This window comes from Molossus molossus, unplaced genomic scaffold, assembly GCF_014108415.1.
Source record: "Molossus molossus isolate mMolMol1 unplaced genomic scaffold, mMolMol1.p scaffold_m16_p_8, whole genome shotgun sequence".
Taxonomy (NCBI): Eukaryota; Metazoa; Chordata; class Mammalia; order Chiroptera; family Molossidae; genus Molossus; species Molossus molossus.
Window position 1 is genome coordinate 35,527,559 of NW_023425402.1, and position 12,101 is coordinate 35,539,659.

At 41.5% G+C, this 12,101-nt stretch overlaps 1 protein-coding gene across 2 annotated transcripts in view; it reads right to left on the bottom strand.

The window, feature by feature from the left end:
• B3GAT2 (beta-1,3-glucuronyltransferase 2) overlaps positions 1–12,101 on the bottom strand; it is a 64,374-nt gene that overhangs the window by 26,812 nt on the left and 25,461 nt on the right. For both annotated transcript variants that reach the window (XM_036248038.1, XM_036248037.1), the window contains exon 2: positions 218–362. In XM_036248038.1, the coding sequence (XP_036103931.1) occupies positions 218–362 (145 nt within the window). The remainder of the gene's footprint in view (positions 1–217; positions 363–12,101) is intronic.

A 12,101-nucleotide genomic window follows, 5' to 3' on the forward strand; every position in this document is an offset into this window, starting at 1 on the left:
AATGGAATGAGCATTTCCTAATCAACCCCAAAATACATTTCCCTAATCAAACAGCCCCGTTTCAAAGGTTTAAACAGTTCATCTGCTGAATATGCTATGATCCAGAGTTTTCACCAAAGTGGTCTTTTAAAGCTTCCTTCCTTTAGTGCCCTGTTACAATGGTAACATCTGTAAGAACAATCAGGCAGACATAAATGTCACCATCCACACTCCTCACCTGCCATGTCGATGGCAAAAGGCCTGTCTGCTCTCCAGCCAGTGTACCAACCAACGACTTTGCCATTTTCCACCAATGGACGTTCATAGCGTCGCCCGCCAACCAGGCCCACTGGCCAGACAGAGACCTTGCGTGTGGTTCGCATCTATAAAAAGAGGAGAGAGATTTGGTTTAAGTTTCCTTAGGGAAAAGAACTTGAAGGGAGGGGAAGAATGTGAGCCACGTAGAAGAAATGAGAAGGAGAGGGGGTGTTGATTCCCAAAAGTTGAATGTTTCTAAAGAGAACCCTTCTGCTGACAGACTGCTACCCAGTTATTGTCCGTCTGCTCAGCACCGTCGGCTGTGTACCATCATAAACCAAGCCTCCGGCTCAGGCAGGATCAAGACAACTGCTGGGTGCCAATACTTGGATATCGCTTATTGAAAGCTATATTGTGACTATCAAATATTTCCTATTTGTTTCAACGTTGAATTGTTTAAACAATATTTTGTATCTTTGGAAGTAAGAAGCTTAGTTCCTCTTTAGGAAACTATTACTCAGAAACAGCAAACATTTTATTCAGAGGAGCCACAGGAGTCGTCTGTCTCTGAATTTTTTATTGTTATAGACACAGAGAAATCTTGGCTGGAGACATTAATAATGGGATCCAGATACAGAACAGACACCAGGCTACCTTCTGGGTGACAAAAAGGAAAACATACCCTAAATTCACCTGTCTTTCAATGGCAACTGGGCCAAATTACAGAAGACAACACCTACCCAGGCAGCTGAGGTAACAGGTCCTCTCCCAGTACACCCTGTTGTACCTAGTGGGGGGTTCTGGTTAAAGACAACCCTCAGCTGAAAGTTATCTGCTGGATTTCTTTTTTCTAAAGAATAGTTTATTGATTTTTATTTTTATTTTTATTTAAAAATTTTTTTTTCTTTATTGATTTTAGAGAGAGAGGAAGGGAGAAAGAGAGAGAGAGAGAGAGAGAGAAACATCGATGAGAGAGAACATCAATCAGCTGCCTCCTGCATGCCCCCCACTGGGGATTGGGCCCACAACCTGGGCATGTGCCCTGACTGGGAATCGAACCAATGACCTCTTGGTGCATGGGTCGATGCTCAACCACTGAGCCATCCCCGCCGGGCTAGTTTGTTGATTTTTCTTTTTCTTTTTTTCTTTTTTTATCCTCACCCGAGGATATTTTTCTATTTTTTTGTACAGATAGAGTGGGAGGGAGAGAGAGGAAGGAAGAGAGAGAGAGAGAAACATCGACGTGAAGGGACACATCGAGTGGCTGCCACCCGCACGACCAACCAGGGCCGGGGACAAACTGCAACCGAAGTACGTGCCCTTAGCGGGAACCTAACCCGGGTCTCTCCGGACCGCAGGCCGACGCTCTAACCGCTGAGCCAAACTGGCCAGGGCTAGTTTATTGATTTTTAAAGAGAGAGAAACATCAGTGTGAGAGCATATCCTTCAGCTGCCTCCTGCACGCCCCCTGCTGGGGATCGAGCCCACAACCCTGGCACCGTGCCTTTGAAAGGGATGGAACCAGCAGTCTGCTGAAGCAGACGACAATGCCCAAACAACTGAGCCACACTGGCCAGGGCATTTTTGTTTGTTTGTTTGTTTGTTTTTGTTTTTGCTGGATTTAAGAGGAAAGACACATTTACAAGAAAGCTTAATGACACTAGGCAGTATTTTTTTGGGAAAAACCACCACCTTCTTCCTGAACATTGTGTTGAGCAGGGCCATAGTCAGCCCACAAGGCACCTCTGGCAAACTAGGAAAAGGTGCCCCTTTCTCGGGCAGATACATTCCACACTGGGGCCCACGGCTTATGGGCCCAGCCGTCAGAGTGCCCGCTGGATTCCGGTTCTCCTCTCTCTTGGCTGGGTGCGGCAGTGCTGCCGAGGTCATCAAAATCTCAGCGCCCATGCTTCACATTTCACTCACTGTAGAACTGGGTCATGATCAGTAATCAATGGTTAGGGTAATGCTTGTCAATCAAGGGTTTTTCTTTTTAAGGAAAGAAAGAAAATTATATATTTAGGAAAATTTTTCAAATGCAATTCAAATGAAAAGTCAAATTATTATTATTTTTTTTTTTTATCCTCACCCGAGGACATTTTTCCATTTTTTGTTCAGGTAGAGTGGGAGGGAGAGAGAGGAACAGAGAGAGAGAGAGAGAAACATCGATGTGAAGGGACACATCGAGTGGCTGCCACCCGCACGACTGACCAGAGCTGGGGACAAACTGCAACCAAGGTACGTGCCCTTAGCGGGAACCGAACCCGGGTCTCTCAGGACCGCAGGCCGACGCTCTACCGCTGAGCCAAACAGGCCAGGGTGAAAAGTCAAATTATTAAAGATGAAAAATAATTAGATGCTTCCATTTGCCAAGCATCTCAATTTTACTTATTTATTAATAGCCCAGCTCATTCCAACAGAAGGACTTAGGGATATGAAGCGCTCTAAGTCATGAAGATCTCACTGTGTTGGTCTTCCCCAAATCTGAAACCACTGTTTCATGTCTGTCCCCTTTTCAATAAATTAATTAATCACTGTTGCTTTGTGCTAGCTCATACTCACATAAAGAATATAGAGATGAAGCTAAGAATCAAATCAGTGACTGGGTATATATGGAGGCAAAACATACCCAATTAGAGCAGCAAAAAAAAAAAGAATCCAAAAAAATAAAGGTAGCGTAAGGAGCCTCTGGGACAATGTAGCGTACCAATATTTTCATCATAGGGAGGTTGGAAGAAGAAGAGAGAGAGAGAGCAAGAAATTGAAAACCTATTTGAAAAATATAATGACAGAAAACTTCCCTAACTGGTGAAGGAAATAGACATACAAGTCTAGGAAGTGCAGAGAGTCTCAAACAAGATGAACCCAAAGAAGTCCACACCAAGACATTCATAATTAAAATGCAAAAGGTTAAAGGCAAAGAGGGAATCTTAAAAGCAGCAAGAGAAAAGCACTTAGTTACCTACAAGGGAGCTTTCATAGACTGTAGGCTGATTTCTCAACAGTCACTGTGCTGGCCAGAAGGGTGTGCAAGAGATAGTCAGAGTAATGAAAAGCAAGGCCCTACAACCAACATTACTCTGCCCAGCAAAGCTATCATTTAGAATCGAGGGACAGATAAAGCGCTTCCCAGACAAGAAAAACCTAAGAGAGTTCATCACCACCAAACAAGTATTACATGTAATGATAAAAGGTCTCTTTAAGAAGAAGGAAAAAAAAAGATAAAAAATATGAACCATAAAATGGCAATAAATACTATTTATCAACAATTGAATAAAAAAATAAACAAACAAGCAGAACAGAAACAAACTCACAGACACAGAGAACATTTTGATGGCTGCCAGATGGGACAGTGGTTGGGGGGATGGGTGAAAACAGCGAAGGGTTTAAGAAATACAAAGTAGTTGTTACAGAATAGTCATGGGAATGTAAAGTACAGCATAGGGAATACAGTCAATAACATTTTAATAACTACGTATGGTGTCAGATGGGAGATTTACTGGGATGATCACTTAGTAAATTATATAATGTCTAATCACTGGGTGTACACCTGAAACTAATATAATATTGTATGTCAACTGAATTTAAAAAATTAAAAATGATTTAAATAAAGAAAAACAAAAATAAATGAAGGTTCTCCTGAAGTATAACTGACCGCAGGAAAGAACGAACAGTCCTGACACTGTCATCTTTCGAAAGGCCTGCGTCCAAGGCTGACCCTTACCTGGCATCTAAAAACCTGGTTTTTGAAATAATCCCTACACGGATAAGGTTGTTTGCCTGCCTTGGGTACTAAACACCTGCTTTCCTTTGGGAATCTGAAATATTGGTGACCAGACTCCAATAAAAACCCTGACCCTTAAGTGGGCTTCCCTGGGCATGAACCCTGCACACCTGTGGTTACGTTGTTGCTGGAGGGAAGGCTGCTCCCTGTGAGCCCTCCTGGGAGGGAGTGAGCCCTCCTGGGAGGGAGTGAGCCCTCCTGGGAAGGAGCGAACCCTGGAAACCTGCACACGGAGGCCTCCAGGCCTTTCTGATGGCTTTTCCCCCTACTGGTCCCACTTGTATCTTTATTGTGTCATTGTAATAAATCTTAGCCACAAGTTCTCAACATCATTTTGTTCAACTTGGTTTGGTTATAACTCTGATGAGATTTTGCAGAAACTTAACTCTTGAATACATCAACTAGCCTATGGTAAAAATGGTTTTGTAATATACACATCATTTTGCTTAGCCACAGAACTTATCAACTATGTTAAGTGAGGACTTACTGTACAACTAACTACATGCTGAGTGCTATAAGTCCTAGTAAATCATCTAATGTGGGTGGTCTGAAAAATGCACTTCTTAAAGTGTAAAATTTGATACACTGGGGCATATGTATATAGTCATAAAACCTTCACCACAAGGAAGATAATAAACAGCTCCATCACCATCCAGTTTCTTTGTGCTTTTTAAATTTTTTTTTGCAAAATATATTTTTATTGATTTTTTAGAGAGAAAGGAATGGAGAGAGGGAGAGAGATAAAAACATCAATTGGCCGCCTTCCGAACACCCCACCACTGGGGATTGAACTATATACCCTGACCGGGAATGGAACCAGGACCTCTCAGTCCAAGGGGCAACCCTCAATCCACTGAGCCACACCAGCAGGACTGTGCCCTTTAAAAAAATATTTTTTAAATCCTCACCCGAGGATATTTTTCTATTTATCTTCAGACAGAGAGAGAGAGAGGGAGAGAGGAAGAGGAAGGGAAGGAGAGAGAAACACTGATGTGATAGAGCCGCATTGACTGGTTGCCTCCTGCACGACCCGACCAGGGCCAGGGCCAACCACAACTAAGGTACGTGCCCTTGGCCAGACTTGAACCTGCAACTCATTGGTCCACAGGCTGACACTCTAGTGCTGAGCCAAACCAGCCAGGGCTGTGCTCTTTTTCAAAATCCCTCCCTCCCAACCCCTCTCCACATCCCTATCCCCAGGCAACCATGAATCTCCTTTCTATCACTATATATTAGTCTGCATTTTCTAGAATTTTGTAGGAGGGAATCATACAGTGCATACTCACTCAGCAAAACTACATGGCTCTTCAACCATGCTGTAATGTGTATCCATAGTTTACTCCTTCCTATTGCCAAACAGTATTCTATTATAGGATGTGCCATGGTTTGATTTTTGTTTGTTATTTTTTTAAAATCCATTCACCTGTTGAGAGATACTCCAGCTGTTTTAAGCTTTGGCTATATCGTGTACAAGCCTATGTGGATTTCTTCTTCTTTTTCTCTCTCTGATAAATACCTGTTAGCGGAATGGCTGGATCCTATGGTAGGTATACATTTAACTGCCAACTTATTTTCCAAAGTGGCTGTGCCATTTTCCATTCACACCAGCACTGTATGAGGGTTCTGGCTACTTACCAACACTTAGCATGATCAGTGTTTAACTTTTAGCCATTCTAGTAGGTAATAGTAGTATCTCACCGTGGTTTTAATTTTTATTTTTCTAATGACATGATGTCGATTATCTTTTCATGTGCTTATTTGCCATCTGTATCACTTCTCTGAAAAAATATTTGTTCTTATCTTTTATTTATTTATTTATTTATTTATTTATTTATTTATTTATTTATTTATTTATTTTATCCTCACCCAAGGACACTTTTTCATTCTTTGTTCAGATAGAGCAGGAGGGAGAGAGAGAGAGAGAAACATTGATGTGAAAGGGACACATCGAGTGGCTGCCACCCGCATGACCAACCAGGGCCGCGGACAAACTGCAACCGAGGTACATGCCCTTAGCGGGAACCGAACCCGGGTCTCTCCGGACCGCAGGCCGACGCTTTAACCGCTGAGCCAAACCGGTCAGGGCTGTTCTTATCTTTTGCCTATTTTAAAAAAATTGCTTATTTCCTTGAGTTTTGAGAGTTTAAAAATATATTCTGCATACCTGCATACAAATCCTCTCTCACATATATAAGTATTTTCTCCCAGTCTGTGGCTCATCTTTTCATTCCTATTATAGCATCTTCTGAAGAACAGAAGCCTTTAATGTTAATAAAGCCCAATTCATCAATTTGTTCTTTCATGGATCAATGGATCATGCTTTTGGCTAAGATCATGTTATAGCTAAGATATCTTTGCCTAACCCAAATCACAGAGGTTTTCTACTCCTTTCTAGAAATGTTATAGTCTTGGGTTTTACATTTAGATTATGATCTACTTTGAACTAATCTGTACATATGGTATGAGGGACTGAAGTTTTTTATTTTTGTTTTTTTGCAGATGGAGATCCAATTGTTCCAACTGTATCTCACTGTCTCAGAATAACTGAGCTGCCTTTACGTCTTTCTCAAAAATCAGTTGTCATATGTCTGAGCTTATTTTTGGACATTCTCCTCTGATTCATTGGTCTATTTGGTGATTTTTATATTAATTTCATGCTATCTGGACTTACTATGGCTTTATAATAACTCTTAAAATCAGGCAGTGCTTGTCCTCTGTCTCTGTTCTTATCAATGTTGTTTGACTGTTCTAACTCCTTTCATTTCATGAGAGTTTCACAGTCAGTGTGTCCATTTCAACATATCGATCTGGTGAGAACTGACATCTTAACAATACTGAGTCTTCTAACCCATGGACATGATATCTCTCTCCATTTATTGAGATCTTTCATTTCTCTCAGCAACATTTTATTTTTTAAATAAAATATTTTATTTTTGTTACAGATGTTTTCTTTTTCCTCCATTGACACCCTCCTCCCCATCCCCTTCCGCCCTGTCCCCAGCTTTGTTGTCTATGTCCATTGGTTACACATACATGTATATAAGTTCTGTGGTTTATCTCCCCCCTCACCCCTCTTCTGAGGTTTGTCAGTCTGTACCCTACTTTTATGTCTCTGGGTCTATTTTGTTCATCAGTTTGTTTTGTTCATTATATTCCACAAATGACTGAGATCATGTGATATTTGTCTTTCTCTGCTAGGCTTGTTTCACTTAGCATAATACTCTCCAGGTCCCTCCATGTCGTCTCAAAAGATAAGGGATCTTTCTTACAGCTGCATAGTACTCCATTGTGTAAATGTACCACAGCTTTTTTTATCCACTCATCTACTGATGAATACTTGGGCTGTTTCCAAAGCTTAACTATTGTAAATAGTGCTGCTATGAACATAGGGGTACATATATTCTTTCTGATTGGTGTCTCAGGCTTCTTGGGGTATATTCCTAGAAGAGGGATCATTGGGTCAAATGGTAGTTCAATTTTTAATTTTTTGAGGTAACACCATAGTGTTTTCCATAGTGGCACAGTTGCATCGCGTGTCTTGCCTTCTCCACACCCCGCACACTGTATGATGTGTGCCATTCGACAGAGGTGATACTCTGTATTTTTTATTTTTTATCCTCACTCGAGGAAATTTCTCGATTTTTGTTCAGATAGCAGGGGAGAGAGGAAGAAACAGGAGTGAAGGGACTCGGGGCTGCCCCCACACCAACCAGGGGGGGACAAACTGCAATGAGGACATGTTAGCGGGAACCGAACCGGGTCTCTCTGGCAGCAGCGACGTGACGTGAGCCAAACGGCTAGGGCCATTGTTATTTTAAATTTTCATCTCTTTGATGATTATGATGTTTACATGTTCTTTTCTTCATAGGTCCTCTGGCCATTTGTATGTCCTTTTTTGGAGAGGTGTCCTATTTAGGTCCTCTGTCCATTTTTAAATTGGGTTCTTTGTCTTCCTTTTGTTGAGTTGTATGAGTACTCTATATATTTTGGAAATTAACCCCTTATCTGATGTATCATTGGCAATTATGTTCTCCCATATAGGGGGTTCCCTTTCCATTTTGATGGTTGTTTCTTTTTCGTGATTTAATTCTTGAATCAATGATAACATTCTTGCTTTTGTATTCAAGCTCTTCTCCAAAGATGGGGGAAAAAAAAACCCAGGAAATTCACTGAAGTTTTCACAAAAATATAGCTCTTTTCCAACTCACTCCACCTTCAGACTCCTATTCACCCCCACACTGTAGAAAATAAAATCATTTCAAAATTTTTGTCTTATATATTAAATAGGCCAAATCTACTAAGAAACAAAGTTAAATCTAATACATATGTTTTTCTTTAAATTAACAGAATGGCCTTATGGTGCTTAAAGTAGCACTGTGTTCTTTTTTATTATTTTATTTATTTTTATTAATTTATTTTTGTTATAGATGTTTCTCCTTTTCCCCCCATTGACACCTTCCTTCTGAATTTGTCCCTACCCCCAGCATTATTGTCTATGTCCACTGGTTATGCATACAGGCATATAAGTTTTTTGGTTTATCTCTTCCCTCCCCTTTGTCCCCCTCTTCTGAGTTTTGTCAGTCTGTATTCTACTACTATATCTCTGGGTCTATTTTGTTCATTATATTCCACAAATAACTGATATCATGTGATATTTGTCTTTCTCTGACTGGCTTATTTCACTTAGCATAATACTCTCCAGGTCCCTCCATGTCATCTCAAAGGATAAGAGATCTTTCTTTCTTATAGCTGCATAGTATTCCAGCACTGTGTTCTTTTTTAATGTTTCCTTAAAATGCCTATGATTTTTCAGCTTTAAACTGCTTTTGTCCAGTTGCACTAAACTTTCAAATCTGTGAAAGACTGGTAAGCAGACCCCCACCTCAGACTTGTGTGTCCTCTTGACAATGCATGGGTTGTGCCCTGCATTCAGCAGGTGCCCTGAAATTCTTGGTAAGTGTGTAAGCACCAGGTTGTCACTGAAATGTGGGCCACCCATAACAAGCAATCAGTATGTGCCTGTGCTGTGCAAGGGACAGGCTTACAGTCAAAGAGGAGAATGGATAATAAGACAACAGGAGGCAAAACATTTTTTAAATAGAGAAAAAGAAATTACCATTAAAGAGAATATAATAAATCATAACTGTGGGACCACTAGAAAGGAAACAATTAAATATGGCCATGTATGCTCTGGCCAGGTGGCTCAGTTGGTTGGAACATTGTCCCATACACCAAAAAGTTGTAGGTTTGATTCCCCATCAGGGCACATACCTAGGTTGTGGGTTCAATCCCCAGTCCAGGCATGTATGGGAGGCAACTGGTTGATGTTTCTCCCTCACATCAATATTTTTCCCTCTCTCCCTTCCTCTCTCTAAAATCAATAAAAACATATCCTTGGTGAGGAATATATATATTTCCACATACCACCATCCACAGCATGAGCCTTCGAAGTGCGTAACCTAATTACTTTAAAGGAGTTGAGACTTCTAGAAAGCAGAAATGTTCCTGATGTTATATTCTCAACCGTTCTCCTACATCACTGGGTAGAAGATCAAATATAACATTTCTTCCATTCCCCCTGTATTTTTTCACTAAATATGTATCATGTGCCAAATGTGTGTCCAGTGCTGTGCCAGCCCCTGAACAAAGCAGACGTGGTCCTTGACTACAGAGCCAACATTCTGGGAACGAAAAAGCAATGGCACAACTCAGTGCAAAATTAGCTCCTTAAGTTCTACACTGATGGGGCTGCAAGGGAAGTAGATGATGCTACAAGAACATGTTGCAGAGAACCTGACATGACCTGGGACCTGCTGAGACTTCCCTGAGGACATCAGCACGAGCTAAGCCTGAAGCATGAGTAGTGTTAACCAATGTGGTCAGAAGACTGAAGACCTTCCAGGAAGAAAGGAAGTCAAGTGCTGCCAGGCCTGGACAGGAGCATTTCACTGCATTCCTCAATGTAAAGAGAGATTCATTTCGGAGGGTGGGTGCCGGGGGCCAGGCTTCTCACGGTTGGAGTGAGAACTTACAGAGAAGCAAAAGAGAAGGCTAGAATGTTACATGTGATTAAGGAACTGAGTTGGAGACATCAGTATGAACTCATGTTTAGCTTAAGATAGAGACAGTTATAGATGTATTTATAGGTGTGTGTATATATATGGGTTGGTATACACACATATATTTCCTTGCTCTGTCACCCGAGAGGCCTAGAACAATGACACTCCGTAGCAATGAGCCCACCTGGCTCCCAGATCTTGGTTTCTAATATGTTCTAAAAAAAAGAATGAGAACTACTGGAAGTAGTTGATTCTAGGGCAGGGGCAGAAAACCTACAAGATGACTCTGGGGTATCTTTAGAGCTAGAAAGTAAGAAAGTACACCAAGAACCAAAACAAATAAAAACCCCCACATGATGGAGACATGTAAAAGGCCCACAGGAGTCAATGGAAAGAGCCCAAATGGCCAAAGCTGGAACAGTTTAAGCAACAAAATAAAGTAGTATTAGATTACTGCCTAAAGTATAAAATAAGTACTAGAAACTAATACAACTCAAAGTATATCATTAAATGATTGGATCGATTGGCAAACCGGAAATAGACAAATCTCCCAAGCAGAAGAATTCCAAATAATTTATGCAGATAACTCTCACCCTACCCAAGAAGGTGGAGCATACCTCCCCACTCCTCAGGTCTGGGCTGCACATAGTCATCTCTCTCCAACGAGAACAGGTGGGGGCAGGGCTAACTTCACCCTGAAGAAACCTGATAAGCTAGAAGATCAAGGTTAAGATGCTAAGGCATGTTGGTCGTATGTACCTCTGATGTGATGGACTGAGAATGGTACTTTACCTCTGTGGTCTTTACTAACAACATCTACTAATGGCAGGAACTAGGGCCTCTTGGAGAAATAGCTGATTCTAGGGCTAGGATGGAAGATATATAAGATAAGCCTAAAGCACCTCGTAGTGCCCCCAAACAAACCCACATTGGAGAGGACGTGTCACAAGAAGAGAGCTCACTGAAAGCGCTCCCCATGACCAAAGCCAGCACAATCTCAGCTACAAAATCATATTCATAGTATGTACCTTTGACGTGATGTTACAAAAATGGGACTTGACACCTGTGATCTTCCCCACAACCCATAACCACATTCTACTCATGAGAAAAGCTCAGAAAAATTCCAACAGAGGGGCAGCCTACAATACACCTGACCCAGTACTCCTCAAGGCCATCAACAGCAAGAAAAATCTGAGACACTGTCACAGCAAGAGGAACTGATGGGGACATGACAATGGAATGCAACGCAGTACCCAGAATAGGACCCTGGAACAGAGAAAGGTCACTAGGTAAAAACTAAGGACATCTGAATAAAGAACAGACTTTAGCTCATATTGGTCCATGAATTATAACACGTAACACACTAATGTAAAATGTTAATAACAGGGACTTTCTAGTATCGTCTCAGTTTTTCTGTAAGTCTAAAACTTCTAAAAATAAAGTCAATTATTTAAAAAAAGAAATCGCTTTCAAAAGTGCCTAAGGTGATGGATTATTCCTTCTCTCTCCGCCTCCGTCAGATATGACACAGGCTTATTCTCTAGCCTGAGGTCAATTTCTCACTCACTTCTATGCTTGTCTTTACTGTGCAGGCCAGGGGTCACAAGCTGGGACATTTGGCCATGGGAAAGTTTGGCTCGGCCTGCCAAGTTTTTGTGTTTTTAATTGAGATATGCTAAAATTCAGATTTCGGGTCTCTGACAATCTGGCAAACTAGGCTGGCATCTCATCGTGGCAACAGAGGCACCGAGAGCACTGCCCCTTCCACAGCCCCCGCCACGCCCCAGCACAGCCCCAAAGCGGGGTCCACGTGCCAATCACTGTGCATTACCAGTCTGAGCCGTCATGGGAGCGGGTTCTCTCTCCAAAACAGGAAACGAGAAAATGAAAAGCAAACTGAATGGGCATTTCTTTTTCTTTGTTTTTTTTTTAATCCTCACCCGAGGACATTCCTTCATTTTTTGTTCAGATAGAGCGGGAGGGAGAGAAAGGAGGAGAGAGAGAGAGAAACATCGACATGA